The sequence below is a fragment of the Clavispora lusitaniae genome (assembly GCF_014636115.1).
Source record: "Clavispora lusitaniae strain FDAARGOS_655 chromosome Unknown tig00000003_pilon, whole genome shotgun sequence".
Taxonomy (NCBI): Eukaryota; Fungi; Ascomycota; class Pichiomycetes; order Serinales; family Metschnikowiaceae; genus Clavispora; species Clavispora lusitaniae.
The window spans coordinates 239857-260212 of record NW_027093975.1 but is presented as its reverse complement, the minus strand read 5'-3'; the positions used below and the strand labels follow the sequence as shown (position 1 = coordinate 260212).

General features: G+C 42.8%; 10 protein-coding genes across 10 annotated transcripts; 5 read left to right on the top strand and 5 right to left on the bottom strand. All coding sequences in view use genetic code 12, as the record gives it.

The window, feature by feature from the left end:
* Window positions 1-1786: 1786 nt before the first annotated feature.
* ZRT2 (low-affinity Zn(2+) transporter) lies at window positions 1787-2884 on the top strand (the record flags this gene model as incomplete). Its single annotated transcript, XM_002618918.2, has 1 exon — window positions 1787-2884. One exon carries the CDS (start codon window positions 1787-1789, stop codon window positions 2882-2884), a length of 1098 nt encoding a protein of 365 aa, XP_002618964.2.
* Window positions 2885-3360: 476 nt separating this feature from the next.
* Window positions 3361-4377, top strand: SNF4 (AMP-activated serine/threonine-protein kinase regulatory subunit; the record flags this gene model as incomplete). The annotated part of the gene is made up of 1 exon (XM_002618917.2): window positions 3361-4377. The coding sequence occupies one exon, from the start codon at window positions 3361-3363 to the stop codon at window positions 4375-4377; it is 1017 nt and encodes a 338-aa protein (XP_002618963.1).
* Window positions 4378-4896: 519 nt separating this feature from the next.
* On the top strand, window positions 4897-6960 carry OPT8 (Opt8p; the record flags this gene model as incomplete). Its single annotated transcript, XM_002618916.2, has 1 exon — window positions 4897-6960. One exon carries the CDS (start codon window positions 4897-4899, stop codon window positions 6958-6960), a length of 2064 nt encoding a protein of 687 aa, XP_002618962.2.
* A 204-nt stretch (window positions 6961-7164) lies between these two features.
* PBP2 (Pbp2p) lies at window positions 7165-8631 on the bottom strand (the record flags this gene model as incomplete). Its single annotated transcript, XM_002618915.2, has 1 exon — window positions 7165-8631. One exon carries the CDS (start codon window positions 8629-8631, stop codon window positions 7165-7167), a length of 1467 nt encoding a protein of 488 aa, XP_002618961.2.
* Window positions 8632-8966: 335 nt separating this feature from the next.
* On the bottom strand, window positions 8967-9857 carry FOB63_000128 (uncharacterized protein; the record flags this gene model as incomplete). Its single annotated transcript, XM_002618914.2, has 1 exon — window positions 8967-9857. One exon carries the CDS (start codon window positions 9855-9857, stop codon window positions 8967-8969), a length of 891 nt encoding a protein of 296 aa, XP_002618960.2.
* Window positions 9858-10413: 556 nt separating this feature from the next.
* Window positions 10414-12483, top strand: FOB63_000127 (dipeptidyl-peptidase III; the record flags this gene model as incomplete). The annotated part of the gene is made up of 1 exon (XM_002618913.2): window positions 10414-12483. One exon carries the CDS (start codon window positions 10414-10416, stop codon window positions 12481-12483), a length of 2070 nt encoding a protein of 689 aa, XP_002618959.2.
* Window positions 12484-12766: 283 nt separating this feature from the next.
* MDL2 (Mdl2p) lies at window positions 12767-15151 on the top strand (the record flags this gene model as incomplete). The annotated part of the gene is made up of 1 exon (XM_002618912.2): window positions 12767-15151. The coding sequence occupies one exon, from the start codon at window positions 12767-12769 to the stop codon at window positions 15149-15151; it is 2385 nt and encodes a 794-aa protein (XP_002618958.2).
* A 183-nt stretch (window positions 15152-15334) lies between these two features.
* On the bottom strand, window positions 15335-15616 carry FOB63_000125 (uncharacterized protein; the record flags this gene model as incomplete). Its single annotated transcript, XM_066102149.1, has 1 exon — window positions 15335-15616. The coding sequence occupies one exon, from the start codon at window positions 15614-15616 to the stop codon at window positions 15335-15337; it is 282 nt and encodes a 93-aa protein (XP_065958516.1).
* An 80-nt stretch (window positions 15617-15696) lies between these two features.
* Window positions 15697-18876, bottom strand: POL5 (DNA-directed DNA polymerase; the record flags this gene model as incomplete). The annotated part of the gene is made up of 1 exon (XM_002618911.2): window positions 15697-18876. One exon carries the CDS (start codon window positions 18874-18876, stop codon window positions 15697-15699), a length of 3180 nt encoding a protein of 1059 aa, XP_002618957.2.
* A 282-nt stretch (window positions 18877-19158) lies between these two features.
* Window positions 19159-20196, bottom strand: ADO1 (adenosine kinase; the record flags this gene model as incomplete). Its single annotated transcript, XM_002618909.2, has 1 exon — window positions 19159-20196. One exon carries the CDS (start codon window positions 20194-20196, stop codon window positions 19159-19161), a length of 1038 nt encoding a protein of 345 aa, XP_002618955.2.
* Between the last annotated feature and the right edge of the window lie 160 nt (window positions 20197-20356).

Here is a 20356-nt window from a genome sequence, read left to right as displayed (position 1 = left end):
TTCTGGGAGACGATTCAAACAAAGGCATAGCTTGTGAATAGTCTTTGTCGACCTCAAAGTAAAGTCTAGCCTTTGAAGTGAGATAGTCTTTCCCTTGCAGAATGATACACCCTCCCTAGAATAAGATAGACTTTTCATTGAAGTAAGGCACCCTTCCCCATGAAGTGTAAATTTATACAAAATAGCGACTTTGTCCAGCCTTATCCCACAAGCGATAAATCAGCATAGAACTTCATGTAGCGTTGTCAACACAAATAGAAGATAGCATCAACAATGATTTATTTGGAAACCTAAAGTAAACGAAACAATCACCAAAACTTCGAAAAAACTGTGCAAGAAGGGTTAGACCAATCTTCTTAACCAATGATGCATGATCCTTTACAATTACAAATCTCTTCCCACAATGGACCTGAATTTCCAGATGTAAATAATTGACAAGTTATCGTTTCTCCCTTTTTCATGGGCAAGCCCTTTCACCAGTGATTTTTGTGCATTTCTGTTTTTCTTCAAAGTTTTTCTTGCCTTTATTCTCTTTTCCCAGCTTTTTTTCTTCATCATTTATTTAAAGTATAACCTTGGTGGTTCTCATTTTGAATCAAATTTACGAGCGTGTGGCATTTTGAGCGCTTAACAAGGCAATTCAGACCTGCTTCGTAAACTGTCCCAATGCAAACCGTTCGAGCGGGACAATGCAATAAACAGACAGTAGAAAACTGCTACGCATAGAAAAGAAAGTCCAATGTCACCTTAGCAACACTTGTACTTGAATCATCTTTTTTTGCTTTTAACTTTTGTATGTACGTAATAATTGAGTACTATCGTAGTCACGCATATCGGGCATATTTATGAGTTCCAAGAAAGACAACAGTAAGAAAAAGGTGTTGGTGCATTGTATGTGGTATTGTTCAGATACATTGAAAACCGCTGCACATTGAAATAGCAGAGGAACATTTTCCGTCTTTCCAACATCGTTTCCGTTACGTTTACAAGTCACACATCACATTAGATCGCTTTCCTATCCTTTCTGCCTTTTTGTTTTTCGTAACTTTACACAATAGTCAATTTGGATTCCCAGTACCATCTCTGTTTAGTTTCTTCTTTCAGCTAGCTCTCGCCTTTTGATGGTCCCGCCGTTCGAGACTTCACTTAGATATGCATGCACAATTTGCGTCTAATGCACCAGTTACAAAGTATTAGTATCGAAGACTTTCCTCTTTTGGTTGAAGCAATCTGATACGTCAATGTTCACTCGTCTCTTCTTTTCCTCTCATTCGTTACTTTTCTTCTAATTTATTTCTTACATTTTACTTATTGATTATTTGTGCACTAGAAACGTAGGCACACATAACCATTATGGGGTCAGGTGTTCCTCAGCAAATCCTGCAGGAGATACATGACTAGAGTTAGCTGGTCTGGAGACAGCATCTTCTCCCAAACATCGTGTGAGTCATTTCGTAAGACTAAATATTTAAATCTTCAGCCTTAAAGTGTATAAACGTGAAAGTCCATTGAGGATATTACGTACGCGGCTCATTCGCTTACGGGCCCATTTTAGTATGCGGCATCAGACGGCTGCGCTTAAAAAAGCGAGAATCTACCCTGGTGGTTGGCATGTCTCAATGCACTCTGCAGGTGATGGCTCTACGGACTTTTCACAGAAAAGTATCTTGCATCTACATTGCATATTATCCATAACTCTAGTGGTTATACGGTGTATATATCAGTCACCTAATACGCACCTACTTCTTTTCAAGTTTTCCATCATATTCATCCAACCTCACATCCAATGTTTGACACGGCCATATATGAGCTCTCTAGAAGAGACACTTGCGACAATGGAAATGACTATAACGGTATGATGGGCGCCCGTATTTCGGCAGTGTTTGTCATTCTTATTGGTTCTGCCTTCGGTGCTTTCTTTCCAATATTGTCTTCGAGATACTCATTCATTCGTATGCCTTCATGGTGTTTCTTCCTCGCCAAATACTTCGGTTCCGGAGTCATTGTGGCCACGGCTTTTATCCACTTGTTGCAACCAGCCAATGAAGCTTTATCCGACGAGTGTTTGGGTGAAGGCTGGAGCGTGTATCCATATGCTTTCGGAATTTGTCTTTTCACTTTGTTCCTCTTGTTCTTTTTTGAGTTGATGGCTTTCAGATTGATCGACAAGAAACTCGAAGGTTTGGGTGAAGAAGGACACAGTCACTCGCATTTTGGAGAAAGCTCCACCTACGTCAAGAAAGATCTTGACTCTGATGAGGAGCAGATTGGCGAAACTGCCCAAACAAAGACAGAGTCCAATGCATACCCATCCCACTTCTCTCACGCAGCAGAGCACCAAGACCAGGAAGCAGTCGGAACCCCAGCCAATGACCAGGGAAAAGAACAATACTACGGTCAATTGTTGTCTGTTTTCGTTTTAGAATTTGGTGTTATCTTCCACTCGGTGTTTGTTGGTTTGACCTTGGCCGTCTCCGGTGACGAATTCAAAACTTTGTATGTTGTTGTTGTCTTTCACCAATTGTTTGAAGGATTGGGTTTGGGTACTCGTATCGCAACAGCAAACTGGCCTAGCCACAGACGGTTTTTGCCGTGGCTTTTAGCTCTTGGTTATACATTGACCACACCTATTGCCATCGCCATTGGTCTTGGTGTGCGTGAGACGTACCCTCCAAACTCGGCCCATGCATTGATCACAAACGGTGTTTTTGACTCTATTTCGGCGGGTATTTTGATTTACACTGGTCTCGTGGAGTTAATGGCTCACGAATTCTTGTACTCCAACGAGTTCAAGTCTTCGGACGGCACTAAGCGTATCATCTTCGCATACTTGTGCATGGTATTAGGTGCTGGATTAATGGCATTATTGGGCAGATGGGCCTAAAGCGTATGGTGGTTCTGTATTATAGATTAGTAAAGTTATATTCATCCATCCAGTGATTTAAAGATGCAACTTGTAGTTATTCTCTGCCCCTGCAACTCTCTTACGTTTCTGGGAGCTTGCAAAGACACTGGGTTAGAATGATTGTAAGAAAGCCATATGAATGAGTTTTGGTGAATTAGCTTAATCTAGTACTCCCGGCCCTGACCCTACATAGACGCGGTTCAGGTTTTTTTTTATTATTATTTATTTCTTTACCTTTTGGATCAGCTCTTCTTCATTTTGTTATTCTAGCGAGGGGCCCCTTTCTGTACTAAACTTTTTACTCGTTCCGAGCGATATATAATCATATTTCAGGTGGCTATCGTGCTATATTTCCCCACTCCTCAGCATTCAGTCCTGCACAATATCACTACCCTTTCGCAAACGCCCATGTAATTATTTTCGGTGATCAAGACTCTTCTATCTGGAATTAGGACATGAGCGACGCCAATACCCTTGGTCCCACAAAAGCCACACCAAATGATTACATTGAGAGTTTGTCTCCTGAACAAATTGAAAATGACCAAAGAATAGGTTTAAAAGCCATCAGATTGTTCTTGCAAAGTAAAACGTCTTATGACGTTTTACCTGTGAGTTACCGGTTGATCGTTTTGGACACTAGCTTATTGGTGAAGAAATCTTTGAACATATTGCTACAAAATAACATTGTCAGTGCACCATTGTGGAGCAATAAAACCTCTCGTTTCGCTGGATTGTTGACCTCCAGTGATTTTATCAACGTTATCCAATACTACTTTCAATACCCAGAGAAGTTTGATTTGGTTGACCAGTTAACTTTAGACGGGTTGAGAGACATTGAAAAAGCCATAGGTGTTGCCCCCATTGAGCTGGTGTATATACATCCATTCAAGTCTTTGTATGAAGCCTGCGTGAAGATGTTGCACTCCAAAGCCAGAAGAATCCCACTTATCGACGAAGACGAGAAGACACATCGGGAAATTGTCGTTTCTGTGTTAACACAATATAGAATCTTGAAGTTTGTGGCTTTGAATTGCAAAGAGACCAAGATGTTACTAAAACCAATCAAGAACATTGCTACGTTGAGCCAGGTGAAAGAAATCTCCACATGTACAATGGCAACTCCAGTGATTGAAGTCATACACCTTTTGGCCCACCACTCGGTCTCGTCTATTCCAATTGTCAACGAGGAGAACAAGTTGGTTAATGTTTACGAGGCTGTTGACGTTTTAGCCTTGGTCAAGGGTGGAATGTACACAGACTTGGACTTAAGTGTGGGTGATGCCCTTTTGAGAAGATCGGAAGAATTTGATGGTGTTCATACTTGTACTGTCAATGACAGATTAAGCACTATCATGGACACGATCAGAAAGTCCAGACTTCATAGATTGTTCGTGGTGGACGGCCAAGGAAAGTTGGTTAGTGTAATTACCTTGAGTGATATTTTGACGTATCTTCTTTATGGCGAAGATTAAGATTGATTTTGTCTGAATATAACGCATGGTGTATCAGTGGATCTGAGTGCACGCTAAACCGTTTGTTAGACCATTCAATTCAATTGCATATTGACTTAAAGCCGCTTCCCTTGGAAGCTTAAAACCAATTGATTACAGTAGCTTCCATGAAATTATTTGCCATTTGCCAATTTGTATTCTCATTGAAAGTTTTTTCTTCTCCGTTTTCTTTTCACGGTTTCACTTTTTCCCGTGTCTTTTTTTTTTGTTTTTCTCAGTTGCAGCGTTAAGTGCATTCTCTATGGCTTATACATCTTTCCTCCGCTGCTAGAGCCGAATTGGGCTAAAAAATCCGCAATCTTACTACCATACACTCAGTCTTAGTCATCATTTAAATTTCGTTCATTTCTTCCTTTCTACATTTTTTCAAAGTTCATGCGCTTTCTAGTAAGGCCTATTTCTTCAGTTGAGGCTTAACGTTACACTTTATTTATACCTGTGGCTCAATTTCGTCCCTGATACTTGCATCCAATTTTTACTATGGCGGGAGAGGATATAGACACTAGTGCAATGACACTAGAAGAGATCAGAGATTTGAGGTGGCATGATAAGTGTGGACTACCGCAAATCACGTTCAGAGCCACATTCGTGGGACTTTTGATTGGAAGTGTAGTTCTTATCTCGAATTTCCAGTTTGGCCTTCAAACAGGATGGGTCTCGATGATGTCACTTCCATCGGCCCTTCTAGGCTTTACCATCTTCAAACTTACTTCCATGTCGAGAAACTTTACGGATGTGGAGAATGTGTATATTCAGAGTGTGTCTGTCGCTGTCGGCACAGGTCCATTGGCGTACGGACTAGTTGGTATCATACCAGCAATCGAGAAATTCTTGACAAAAGACGAGAGTGGCACAGGCTCGCAAATAGTACTAAGTTTATCACAATTGATGGTTTGGTCTCTTGGCTTGGCACTCTTTGGAGTTTTCTTTGCAGTGCCTTTGAGAAAGCAAGTGATCATCAATGAAAAGCTCCCTTTTCCCTCGGGCAGCGCCACCGCCACATTAATTTCCGTTTTGCATGGTACAGACATGTATGATGATGAGGACAAACACTCAGATTCTCACAGTTGCAATTCCAAATACTCTGATGATAGTGAAGATACGTTTGCTCAGTGTGGTGTCATTCGACCTCTGGACTCCAATGGATTAAAGGCGTACCATATTGAGAAAACTTATCGCACAAATATTAAGTCGCTAGTGATCACCTTTTGTGTATCGGCAGCTTACACGGTGACTTCTTACTTTCTTCCATTTTTGAAATCACTTCCTATTTTCGGCAGTACGATGTCAAAGGTCTATCAATGGAACTTTCAACCTTCTCCAGCTTATATCGGACAGGGGATAATCATGGGCTTGCCTTCTGTATCTTACATGTTGTTTGGTGCTGTATTAGGATGGGGTATACTCGCTCCGTTGGCAAAACATTTGGGATGGGCACCGGGACCAATAGATGATTGGGTCACGGGCGGCCAAGGGTGGATTCTTTGGTTGAGTTTGAGTGTTATGATAGCAGATTCCTTAGTGTCTTTTGTGGTGGTGACTATCAAATCTATTAGTCGTTTGAATATTTTCCGGTTTAATGATTCCATTGAGTATGATCCATTGATTTCCGAAGACGATCGCTTGGTTTCAGAAGTCGGCGCTCGTGCTCCAGCTGCATTCGTGGATGTCGCCAAGGAGCATTTGGTAAGCAATAAAGTCACAGTCGTTGGCGTTGTCTTGTCATCTGCACTTTGTCTTTGGGCTGTGTCGGATGTATTCGGCGATCTTGTGCCTTACTATGCTACTTTCATGGCTATATTATTGGCGCTATTCTTTTCTATCCTAGGGGTGCGTGCATTGGGAGAGACTGATCTCAATCCCGTCAGTGGAATTGGGAAACTTTCTCAATTGATCTTTGCAGTGATAATTCCGCATGACCACCCAGCCAAAATCTTAATAAATTTGGTGGCGGGCGGAATTGCTGAAGCAGGGGCTCAACAAGCGGGCGATTTAATGCAAGACTTGAAAACGGGCCATTTATTAGGTGCGTCCCCTAAAGCCCAGTTTACAGCTCAATTGGTGGGAACAGTGTATTCTGTATTCTTGAGCAGCATCATGTACAAGGTCTACAATTCCGTGTATGAGATTCCTAGCAAAATGTTTCGAATCCCAACAGCCGTGGTATGGATAGACTGTTCCAGACTTGTTACCGGAGAAGGTCTTCCGCCGCATGCTTTTGAATTCTGTATGCTTTTCGGGGGCGTGTTTGGCATTATCTCGGTTTTGAAGAATACACTCTCTTCTCACTCAAGGTACCACAAGTATCTTGTTTATTTACCCAATGGTGTGGCCGTGGGTATCGGTATGTATAATACGCCAAACTTTACGCTTGCAAGATTTGTGGGCGGCGTGCTCGCATACGTCTGGATGAATTACGCCAAAAAGGGACATGCTGACCAAAAGGTGAAGATGATCATTGTCAGCAGCGGTTTGGTTTTGGGAGAAGGTTTGCTCAGTGGCTTTACCATGCTTTTAACAAGTATGGGCGTGAGGCACTGGTAGCGAGAGAGCAAATATAGGCCAGCAGGTACGATTATCTTTAAATGTGTGTAATATAGCGATGTGGGATTTTTATTCGAAGCACCAGTCTTGATTAATAGAATACATTTGGGGTTTCCATCATCGAATCGTAGCATTATTGACTCGGATAACAGGATCATTGCATTCAAACCTGTGGAAATGTGGACCAAAGGATAGAATAGTGAATCATTGGATCCCATTTCTCTCCTTGTCAGCACTAATACGTTGGTTGATCAAATAGATGGCCGTTTGGATGGAGTTGTATGAACCAGTCAACGTAAGTTTCCTAATATTAGTCAAGCCTTTTCCTCCACCAAGCAATATGGACTGGTTTTGGTCAGGTTCAATCTTGACATATGTGCACCCGGAGCTTTCACGAATCTGTTTGATATTGTTGCCACCTTTGCCAATGACAGAGCCTATGTTGGAGTTGGCGACAAACACATCTTCACTGAACTTATCTGGAGAGGAACTGATTTGCACAGGCATTTGTGTAATCACATCACCAATGATTGTGTTCCCGTGCTCATCAGTGAACAGGTTCTGTGCTCCAATTTGAATTTGAGTGTTGGGCATATTCAGCGGCCCATTGAACTGAGGGCGAACAGAGGGCTGGAACATCATTTGGAAATTGTATGGTTTGGGGACTTGCAGGTAGGATCCATGTGCATCTTTAAGATTGGGTCCTGGTCCCATTTGCTGCATTTGCATTGGATTTCCCGTCATGTACGGAACAGCATTCTGTTGTGGAGCAATGGACATGTTCATGATAGGATTAGCGGCAGGTAGCTGTGGGCGAAAGTTGGAAGGATTGTAGTAGATGATTTTGTGCTTCTTGAGACAGTCTCTATGCGCTAGCATTACCAGACAAATGTAGTATACGGCAATATGAATGGCATCGCCTACTCCAGTGACAGATAACACACGATCAGTAGAGTAAGGCAATGCTTGCTCTGCTGCTTTAAGCTTGGCAGCGGAGTTTTCCTCGATTTCTCTAAACTTGGAGCCAGACTTGCCGATGATGTAGCCAACCATTGGATGCGGCACTAAAAGTTTCAAATTGTATTGTTTGCTAGTGATGGAAGCCGGCTCGTCTTCAGGTTCTTCTAAAATGGCACGAGTAATCAAGCCAAACGCACGAGCAACGTCTTCAGCTGAACCTTTGACTGAGATCACTCGCTCGGGAACGTTCTTCAAGTTTTCACTCACATATATTCTCACATTGGCCTTCTCTCGGATGTGCGTGATTTTCTCTCCCTTCTTACCCACCACAGCAGCAGCCTCTTTCACCGGACAATACATTCGAACAGAGACCGTAGATGCATCGTCATCCTTTTTGTGGCTCGATATTGGTTTGGAAGAGCCGATTGCCTCCGCCGTGTGACTTGTTTGTTCCCCATCATGATTCTGGGACTCGGGTATCGGCTCTTCCAGCTGACCCAGTTCAGCTAGAATATGATCAACTCCATAATCGCTTCCCCGATCTTCGCCCAGCGCAAATTCTGGAATATTGACAGTGGGAGCTGTTTGGGCATTGTCTCTTTCCTTTTCGGTTAGCTCTAATTGCTCACTATCTAGAGCAACACGCTTGTTGAGTTGGTCGTCAGAAGAAGACTCAATGTCCTCGTTTTTTCTTTTCAAAATATTGGACATTCAGGATATGACGAGTGCCCGCTGTATTTTGACGCAAATATTTAATTGTCTATTTGAGAATGATGGAGCTGGACGTTTGAACCTGTATATTTAGGCAGGCGAGCGGTTTCTCTAGGGCAGAAAAGTTTTCGAACTAGTGTCACGTGCAGCCCGATAATAGAGATTCGGCCAAACGAATCGTGGAGACCAATTGTATAGATGTTACTGCAATGAAAAAGTCTAGCAGACAAGTGAAGTTCACGAAGAACTAGTAACACTAGGTAATTCATACAACTTCGCTGAATCAAAAATTCGTACCTACAGTAAAAGTGTTACCATCGTCCCATTACTATACATCAGCCCGAACGCTGTTCCATTTGCCATTGTCTTTGCCGCTCGAGCTCCTTTGCTTTCCTATATTGCTCATCCCGTTTGGCATCCATCCTTCCAAGGAAGTCTTGTTTATCTAAGTAACCGGCCTTATTATGAAGGGCTAAATCATCCTTGATACTCTTTTTATCGACGAAACTGGCCCAATCAAGACGGGACTTCTCCAATGTCGTCAACTTGTGTTTCTTGTCACCCATCAAAAACTTGTCTATAAGCGACGGACGCTTCAATTTGATCAAGAGTGGTACTTGTTCTTCTGTGCCTTGTATTTTGCGCACCACAGTAACGTAAGATCTGCGAGGACCCTTATCTGAACCACTCATTATTCCACTAGTGGAGTTAAGATATGCCTTTGCTTCTGCCGAGTCAGCATCCACAAGTTTTGTCTCACGCACCAATTTGCCCGCAAAGGTGTACGAGGTCTCTATACGAATCTTTTCGGTTGGCAACAGCAATGGTTTTTCTGGTTCTGGCTTTTTAGTTTCTGGCTCTACCAGACTAACCACGTCGCGCCACTCATCATCCTCTCCGCTCTTAAGCGAATTGAAAATGGCATTCACGTCAAGTGCTCGCAGACTCTCGTCTGGGACTAAGCCGTTGGAGGTTCGAGCATCTCGTTTCTGGCCACCGCTCAAATTCTCTTGGTATATTTGAGTTCTTGTACGCACTTGGCTTACGCCAGTATTTATGCTTGAGTAATCCGGTTCTTCTCCCTCGGACTCATCTGATTCCTTTTCCTCTTCTTGATTTTTCTTTGTTGGGTCATAATCGTCATCTTCGTCTTCATTGTAGTCTTCCTCATCGGATACTTTCAGTTCTGGGGGGATCTCAGAAGCAGGTTCTTGTTTTCGTGCCATCTTTGCCGTTGAGGTTTATGAAAATGGGTTAGAAACACCAAGCTTCGCTATAAGAGATTCTGTGAGTGCGCATATGCCGGATCTCCAAGTTCAAGACACCCTACAAAATATATTCGGCGCTAGCGTTTCAGCTGGGTGTCTACAGCACTTTAAAGACACAGTCTGGAAACTTAAAAAGTAATCAGAGGCGAATGTAATATAACATTTGTGCTTACTTAGTGTGCTTATGATACTTTAGAACTGCGCACAGCACACATATGAAACTGTGTATGTCAAACAAGACAGAGACGGGCGATAGTAAAGTACAAAAATAAGCAGGAAAACAAAAAAAAAAAAAAATTTAAAAATAAAAAACGCCGAAGAAGAAAACATCACTTCAAGCATAACGGCACCGACAGCCATGCACTCAAACGGCCCGTAAAATGTGCCAAAGAATGCGGCGTTTGCATGATTTCGGCGCCTTACATGCCAGAGGCAACGGTCCGTGCCTGCACACTTGCCCACATATATATCCCACACCTCCACATTCAACTAGCCACCTCGTCAAAGCATATCCATGTCTACTTTTCTTGCTGATTCAGAGGCGCCTATCGTCTTACTCTCTGTCAAGAACCATTTTGAGCAATTGCCTTCGAAAGAAGCGCAGGCTTATGCCCACCATTTGTCGCGTGCTTCTCATTGGGGAACCAGAGCTGTCTTGAGATCCGTTTCGCCCGAAAGTGAAACCATCTACGACTTGGTTTTGGGTATTCACCGTGCTTTGGGTGAACCACAGTCCAATGAAGAGTATGTGAAGGCCTTGGGTGAAGAAATTTCTGGCGAACAGGTGACGTTGTACTTGGAGTACGCCTCGCAATTCTTGTCTAACTTGGGTAACTACAAGTCCTTTGGTGACAAGAAGTTCATTCCCAAATTAGATAAAGAGGCTTTTGAGAAGATTGTCGCAGCAACGAAAGATGCGGAGCTCCTCAAATTGTTCAAATCTGTGGAGACTCCTTTATATGACACCACTTTCGCTTTATTGGGCTGGCCAGAGAAGGGTCAGTTATCCGCATACTACCCAGATTGCGCTTCTGTCATCAAGAAAGAGGAAATCGAGGCGGTCAACGCTGCTTTGGCAGAACGTGGAATCATGCCTGAAAACACTAGAGTGCAAAAGAAATCCGATAAAGAATTCGTTGTTCTTGTTGCCAGTGCTTTGACTTCCAACACTACAGACTACTATCCAAAAGAAAGTATCCAGTTGGCCAATGGTGCCTCTCTCTCAATCCAGTTTGGCGACCACTCTAAGGAATTCGCCAAAATTGTCGAGCACATGAAAGAAGCATCGAAATATGTTGCCAACGACACCCAGAAAAAGATGGTGGAGTATTACGTCGAGTCTTTTGAAACTGGTTCCATGAACGCGCACAAAAACTCCCAAATTCAGTGGGTCAAAGACTTGGGTCCATACGTTGAATCCAACATTGGATTCATTGAAACTTACAGGGACCCATCTGGTGTTCGTGGAGAATGGGAAGGATTGGTGGCTATGGTTAATCAAGACAGAACCGCCAAGTTCTCTACCTTAGTGAACAACGCCTCCAACTTGATTCCATTCTTGCCATGGGACAAGTTGTACGAAAAGGACGTGTTTACTCCTCCAGACTTCACTTCTTTGGAAGTTTTAACTTTTGCTGGATCCGGTATCCCTGCTGGAATTAATATTCCAAACTACGACGATGTGCGTTTGAACATTGGCTTCAAGAACGTTTCCTTGGGTAATGTGTTGAGTGCCAACCCTAAGAAACAAAAGAAGGAGGAAGTCATCACCTTCATCAATGCATCCTTGCAAGAAAAGTTCCGTAAGTGGAGAGATGATGCTTTTGAGGTGCAAGTTGGCTTGCATGAATTGTTGGGTCACGGAACCGGTAAATTATTGCAAGAAACATCCCCTGGTCAGTACAACTTCGACAAGGCTGCTCATCCGGAAATTCAGACTTACTATGGACCTAGCGAAACATGGGGGTCTTTGTTTGGAGCATCTGCGGGGTCTTTCGAAGAATGCAGAGCCGAGTTGGTTGCATTATACCTCATTTTGTCGAAGCCTTTGGAAGTTTTGCCTATTTTCGGCATCACCGATGCTCAAGAGCAAGAAGATGTAAAGTTGATCGCCACTATCTTGATGGCTCGTGCTGGTGTGATTGGTTTGGAGTTCTGGGACCCAGAATCAAAGAAGTGGGGTCAACCACACATGCAAGCACGTTTTGGTATCTTCAAGTGCTTGCACAAGGCTGGCGTTGTGTCCCTCAAGCACAGCGAGGGCACTTTTGACGACTTGGAAATTGTTGTTGATGAGTTGAAGTTGAACAAGGAAGCAGTGGATGCATTGGCTGCCTTTTTGCATTCCTTGCACGTTTTCAAAACCACTGCCAATGTGAAGGAAGGTCTTGCTTTCTACAACGACATGACCGAAGTTACTGAAGAGTATGCTTGTTTGAGAGACACTGTTCTCAACAAGAAATTGCCACGCAAGCAGCTCATTCAAGCGAATACCTTCTTGGGTGATGATGGATCTGTCGAGATCAGAGAATACGACGAGTCTGAGGTGGGAATGATCCAGAGTTTTGCTGACAGAAGAGTCTAAGATACCATAGTCGCGGTCTATAGAGTAGGAAAGAAATCCAAGAACTGGCGCAATTTTACATTGCGGCAAATGCAAGTTTAAAATTCAATGACTGTGTGCCATGTAGTTTATACTACGATGAGTTTGCAATGTCAATATTGGGGTGACATCGTACTGTTAGGAACAGTTGCTTGCCAGTCACCATCTGGCATTTATGCAGTAGGTGTCCGATGTCGCCGAATTCACCTGTACTCTGAGCGCATTTCAATCTGTCTCTTGAGTACCCTCGACCCCATACTTCACAATGTTTCTTCTTGGGGTCCGGCCTGTCCTAAGGCAGTCTGCTCTACCCAGCATAAATGGCCTTATATCATCATCACCGGTCTCCAGCAATGGGTTAATCTTGCACAGGTTCTTAAGATCGCGCAAGCTATTGAGCACTAACGTGGCCAAAGTGGCCATTCGCTCGTCTATCTTTGCCGGCTCTAGACGTCTTCTAAATACGACTTCGGAACACAATCTGGAGCAGAAACCTGCTAAATCGGAAGGATCTGAAAAGGTGATCGACCGCATCTTACAGAGCCGCACCAAGAGCAACCAAATCATAGAAGAGGAGAAAGCTTTGGCGTCGAAGAAACGGATGAATTTGCGTGAAAACTTTCGGACCATACTTCGGATTTTGAAGCTAGGCCGACCGGACATGAGACTATTCCTATATGCTTTGGCTTTTATATTCTTTGCAGTGCTATATCCAACAACTTCAGTTAAATTAGTGGGTGCGGCTATTGACGCTTTCAATGATCGAGTCACAGACGAAGATGGCGACCTTTTAATATGGGGATACAAGTATTCTACTGTTTTTGGTGTGATGGTTCCATTCATGTTTGTCAGTGCTGCGTGTTTTTGGGCCCGTATTTGGGTCTTGAAACTCTTGGGTGAGCGTCTTGTTGCACGTCTCCGCTTACGGGTAATGAAACATCTCCTTAGCCATGATGCTGCGTTTTACGATCAAGAAAAGCACAAAGCTGGTGATTTGATTTCCCGTCTTTCTAGTGATGCTTACGTGGTGTCGAGGTCAATCACGGGGAATTTACCGGACGGGTTGAAAAACGTCTTGTTTGGTATCATAAGTGCATACATGATGTTCTCTATTAATCCGATTCTTTTTGGTGTCATGATGTTGATTTCTCCCCCTATTACTTTCGGGTCCGTATGGTACGGAGAAAAAATCAGAGCTTTATCCACGCGATTGCAGAATGCCACTGCAGGGCTCACAAAGGTAAGTGAAGAAACATTGAACTCTGTCAAACTTATCCAAGCTTTTACGGGTGAGCAAAAGGAACTTTCTAAATATTCCGCTCAACTCAGAAATGTCATTGATGTGGCGAAAAAAGAAGCCTTGGCCCAATCAAATTACTCTGTTTCCATCTACTCTTTATATCATTCTGGTTATTTGTCATGCATTGCTTTGGGTGTGTATTTGATCATTAATGGTCAAATGACGACAGGTGATGTCGTTGCGTTTACCATGTACTCGGAATTATTCAACCTGGCGCTTTACAGTCTCACGACAACTTATATGGAGCTCATGAAAGGTTCTGGCGCAGGGCTGAAACTCTTTGAGTTGATCGATTATGAAGACAGCGTCCCGCCCATCAAGGGTCAAAGGGTACCACGCAACCTATCTAACGATATTGAATTTAAGGATGTGGTGTTCAGTTATCCTACACGCCCGAATGATAAGATCTTCAACGGGTGTTCGTTCAAGATCCCTGCTGGATCAAGTACCTGCTTCGTCGCGCCTTCTGGTTGTGGAAAATCTACAATCGCTACACTTCTCTTGAGGTCATACAACATCAACAGTGGAGAAATTTTGATTGGAGGCAAAAACATCAATGATTTCCAGGTCCGTGATCTTCGACGTTCTGTTATTGGTACGGTCCAACAAGAGCCCATTTTGTTGTCTGGTACAATTTTGGAGAACATCGTGTATGGATTGACTCTGAAACAGATCAGCAAGTTGACTATGGACGATGTTATACAAGCTGCCAAGCAAGCAAACTGTCATGATTTCATCGAACTGTTTCCCGATGGATATGATACGGTAATTGGGTCCAGAGGTGCATCTTTATCAGGTGGGCAGAAACAGAGAATTGCCATTGCTAGGGCATTGATAAAGAAACCGTTGATTTTGATTCTTGATGAAGCAACTTCGGCACTTGACCTGAAACTGGAGAGTCTTATTAATGATACATTAAGAGACGTAACATCTGAGGGCCAAATGACTATCATTTCCATTGCTCACAGACTCTCAACGATCTCAAAATCAGAGAACGTTATAGTTTTAGGAAAGCAGGGAAAGGTTGTGGAACAGGGTGGTTTCGTTGCGTTGTTTAGCGATCCCAACTCGGAATTATCTAAACTTCTCGACGAGAACACATTCAAAGAACAGGAAGAACATATTAGCGAAGATGAGGTTGACGAACAAGACAAGCGAGACCACGAGGCAGAGATGTTTGAGAAATTACAAAAGGAGGGTGCAGGGGTGGAAACTATCCGCTCTATGCTAGATACCTTACCCTATGAAACTAGAGCCCAGCTCATTGAACAGATCTCCAAAGAATTAGAAGATGAGAGACGGCTCACACTAAACGAGGCCAGGGCACCCAGTTCCAAAATCGTTTCATAAAATATCAGCTCTCTTTTTGTACATAGGTTTTCCATTTTATTTATTAAAGGTTTGAAATGCATTTCTTCATGTAACTTGATGCCTCCAAACCTTCTGCTCCCTTTGCGTTACATAGGTCCAGAATATATTTCATGCATTGATATATCGCTATTTGACGTCGTGGAGAAATTGAATCTAAGGAGTTTAGTTCTCCAAGTTCTTTGGCTCAGAAGCGACACCGTTTTCAAACTTGGAAACCTTGACTTCAGTGATACCTCTCTTTTCAGCAGCAACTTTGAACTCAGCCTTCAAGGAGTTTCTAACAGTTTTAGCTGCAATAGCCAATGCTTTGTTCAAGGTGATTCCAGCTTGCTTGTAAGAAGACATTTTTGTGACGGAATTAGTAGGAGAAGCTAGTCTTAGTGAGAGTTTGAATTTGGTTTTTCGGGCTCGGTGCTCGTCGCGCTCTGTTATTGGTGACCACATTTACGCGTACGCGTGCCTAGATGTGCGCGCATATATAAGTGTATATCTACATGTTTTGCACCCGGAAAGCCAGACGTCTATTATGTGTGGTTGCTTCTTTTGGAATTGAGCCAGTTGATGAAATCGAAAAACATGGATGCTTGTATTCTGTTTTTCAGCTCAGTGGCCCAAACCAACAACGTTCTTGTATAGATGTTGATTATAGTCTCCAACAACAGACTATCGAAAGAAACCAATGCTTTAGAGATAATAATACAAGATTGTCCGCAAGCCGATGCATGGGCTTGATTAGAGGAGTACTTGCCAGCTTGTAACTGGAGCCATTCCAAGGTGTCGATTTGGGTCTTCTTGAACTTGGATTTTTCCTCTTCAGTCTCATACAATTGCGCAAACTCTTCTAGTGTAATTCTAGTTTTGCTGATTCTTGTCTTCAAAAGCTTGTGTGCTTTCATACCCAAGTTCTTATCTTTCGTCAGATTCATAAGTGTAATTATAGGTTTAATGAAACTGAGATTGTAAATGGAATTGGGTTGTTCCTTGCTGAAAGCTTCAAGTAAATCAAGTACTCTACTTTTGAAAAGGGTAATATTTTCCTTCGCCTCCAACATTTCTGCTTTCTTTTTGTTGGTGCTGTTTGCTGAGAGAGCGTTTCTTCTTTCAACAAAAATTCTTGAAAGTTCGTCGTCAATGGCCATCATTTGTTCATCGTCCATAGACTCGGACTCGTAATCATCGCCGTCTTCGCCAAATGAATCAATCTCATCAAACTTCACTTCTCCACTCGATTCTGTAGGTATGCCTAATGCCTTAGCCAATTTAATGTTCGTCTTTTTCTCAATGTTATCATCAGCATCCGTTTCTCCTTCGTCTTCATCATCCGCATCACTTTCTGATTCAGACGTGATAGACTTGTTGCTTTCAACGTCAGATTCTGCGTTAATTTGATCCTCGCCTTGGTCCTCGACATCATTTTCCTTGTCTTCGTCGTTATCATCATCTTCGCTGGCAGCATTGAATTCGTCTTCACCTTCAAACAAAGCATTTTGACCCTCTTCGTTCTCCTTCGTCTTCAAAATGGCGAATAATAGATCAAAACATGCATCGTTGATCATAAGTCTGCCGTCGGCACCTTTGGCGCACAAAAGAGACTCCCAAACAATGGTAGAAAGCTTCTTTAACAAGGATGACTTGCGAGAAACAAAGGATAAAATGATTTCGGTCATTGTCACAGAAGAGTCATTTTCTTCTTTTCCGCCACTAAATGTTTCAACATAACAGTCTTTGAGTTCTTGAAGAACGTCGACAGTTTCAGCCTCACCCATGTACAACTGAATTAAAACCATTGAGAACAAGAGTTCGAAACAGTATTGTTGGTCCTTGTGAGCTTGATCACGTTTCATAGCGTCCTTGATTGTATTTATCATTTCCAATCCATCTTCTTTAATGGCATTAAGGTCAGAATCAAGTTCAAGTACCAACTCAAATTTATCGTTGTCTTCCAATTTTTTGATTTGCTTGACGCAGTAGAACGACCAAGAATGTTCTTTTCTCTTTGACAATATAACTTCAGACAAGAAAGAGTTGAGACGATCCTGGATCAACTTTAAAATATTGCTCGAAACGCTGGGCGCATTCTTTGCCTTGAAAAATGAATGTTGAATCAAGAACTTGAAAATTGATTCCAACAGCTTTGACTTGGATGCCTTAAATCTTTTAGTGCTTCTTATGAGAACAAGTTGCTTATCCAAAACCCATTTGAGGATATTGTCATTAGACTTTTTATGCGCAAGAACATCGGTATTTTCTGGTTCTATCTGACTTGCGAGAGCCTCATCAAACTTAGCCACCAACACCTCTTTGATGGAATTCACGAGCTCATCGACTTGAGAGTCACTGACCAGGTTGACATCCTCCACATAGCCCAAAACACCAACAAGAGCGTCTGTGACTTTTGATTTGGTCATAGGATCAAAGTTCCAGCTTCCACCACATTTTTCATTGATGAGACACTTAAGGAAAGGCACAACCTTGGAGAGATCGGCCTGTGACACTTCAATGATAGTGTTGATAGCTTTTGTCGATATTTTGTTTAAGAGTCTATTCTGTAGGGCAGATTGATTGATCAAGCATCTCATGAAGTTGGGTGTGAACAGAAACTCCACAAGGTTAGCAGGAAGGACAGAAATGAATTTCATGAACACTTCGAAGCCCCAGTATTTTCTTTCTGAAGAAGACTTTTCAGCAAACATGGTCTCGTCAACAACAACTTTCCAAAACTCCTTAAATGATATAGCCCCAGATGTGTCAGACTTTGCTTTCTTTTTGGAAGAACTTGATCCAGACTTTTTTCTCTTCTTGGAATGTTCTTCTTGTATTTCTTCAGAGTCATCATCGGAATCTTTAGCTGCAAAGTGCTTCACTAGATATTCCCACGCAAACGGTAAACGAGGCGACCAAGTTCCTTTTTGCTTTGAGTTTTTGTTTTTCTTGTTGCTCGACTCTGCCTCTTCGGAACTTTCATCAGACACGACATCTACATCTTTCATCACTTTAGCCAACACTTGCAAGTTACCTGAACTCAACGGATCCCCGTTTTTCCAAAGAGAGACTCCAGTCACTTTCTGCGCAACTCGCGAGCGTAGAGGTTGCGGAATAACCAAATACACAGCGAGTCCTTCCGTAGTGAAAGTTAAGTCCTGGTCGCTAATAACTTGTAAAAAGGTGACAAGAGTATCCTCACTGAACATATCAGAGTTCAAGAACGACCCAAGAAACTGGCACATAGTAAACATGGCAGATTCCCTCAACCATGACTTGGTTCCTGATAGTTCAACAAGAAGACGTACAAACTTCTGAAGGTCTTCCTGTGAAGAGGATTCTTTCTGGAGTAATAACTCTGAGTTGACCAATGCCTGAAATCCAAAGAGACGCCCAAATAAAACAGAACGTAACTCTTTTCCCTTCATGGAACTAGACACTTGTGTCGCATCGACAATCTTATCAAGCATTGATGATATGGACAAGTCATAGTCTTCTTTCAAAACAAGCTCACGCACGAGCTCGGTAAGAGCCATGGAAAAGCCAAATCTCGCAGTTTGGCGCGAGGTCGAAAGACCTTTGATCAATCTTCCAAGAGCGTAATCCCATTCCTCCTTTTTATTGACCGCAGAAAGTTCTGACAACAATCCTGTGGCCGCTTCAATACGCTCCTGAGGAATTTCCGAGCTGAGCTTATAATAATAATCTCTCAGCACAGACATGACGAAAGAGAAACACGAATGGTTTTAGATTTTTTTCAGTGCAGGCGCGATGAGTCCCATTTCGGTATCTATGTTGAAAGATATAATTGGCATCACCGTACAGTATGGAAAAAGAGAAAATAAGTACATTAGCATCTATGTTGAATTATGCGTATACACGAGGGGCCTGTAAGGAGAGGATAGCAAGAAAATAGAGGAAATAAAGTGTATAAAAACATAAAGATATGCATGTTGAAATGAATCTCGTCGAGGCCCGAACTGTGTGAAAACAGAGCCGTGAACCTAAGCGTACGATTGCTTAGGGAATGGGAAAGTTGGTCCCACTTGCTGAATAGACAAAGCAGCAGCCCATTGACCAACATCCACAGCCTCTGCAAGAGACTTCTCTTGCACCAAAGCTGCCATAAACCCAGCAGCAAAAGCATCACCAGCACCGTTGGTGTCAACGATGGCCTCGGAGGCCAATGGACGAACATTATACTCATTAACATCAAAAGAGTCCTTCTCGGAATCATAGGTCACGGTAATGGTTGGTTCTGTGCCCTGGGTGAAAACCACAGTTCTTGATCTTTGGGTGTTAGCCTTTGGTAACTTGGCCACGCTCTTCGCGATTTCGATAATATCAGTAGTGTTCAAGTCATGGGATTCAGAGTAGGCAGCAGCCTCGGTCTCGTTACCGATGATGTAATCACAGTATGGGATGTTTTTGTCCAATGGGTCCTTGAAGAACTGAGGGATGAATGGGGCGCTGAGGTTCATAGCAAATACCTTGTTGTTGGCAGCCGCGTGCTTTCCCAAGGTCTCGATGGCTTCAGGAGAAGCAGTCAAGTGAAAACCACCAATGTAAAAGTAACGGGCGTTTTCAACCAAAGCCCAGTTTTCTGGCTTTTGCAAGTGAGAAGGAGTAAACAAGTTAGCAGCAGCCAAATCGGTCACCAAAGCTCTGTTCTTTCCGGTGATCAATGCAGCGCATTTGCCGGTTGCGGTGGATTCTTGGACCTGGTATTCAGTTCTCAATCCATATTGGGCGTTGGCCTCCTTCAACTTCTCGGCGTAGACATCGTTACCAGTGGAGCCAAAGTAAACGACAGAGTTAGGTGGCAAAATGTATTGAGCGCCTCTAGCAGTGTTTTGAGCAGCACCTCCGGCAATCAACTTCAAGCCATCCATTTTAAGGACTTCATCGTAGATGGGCATGTGTTTCTCTTCGGCCAAAATGGGCTCATTGTCATTCAAAGAGTATTTTTCCAAGTACGCAGCGTCGACGTCGACTTGCAAATCCAACAAAGGGTTTCCTAAACAGACCAATGGGTAAGACATGATGTATTAATTAAAAGAAGATAGAGGAGCGAAATTCATGCGCAAAACCCAGGTGCCGAAAATTCTTTCCAGGCATGCAGGTAATAATATTATACTCGTACAAAATTACGAGCTTTATAAGCTGAAGTGTTCTCTGAAAAAGAAAAGGCTCTCTCTATAA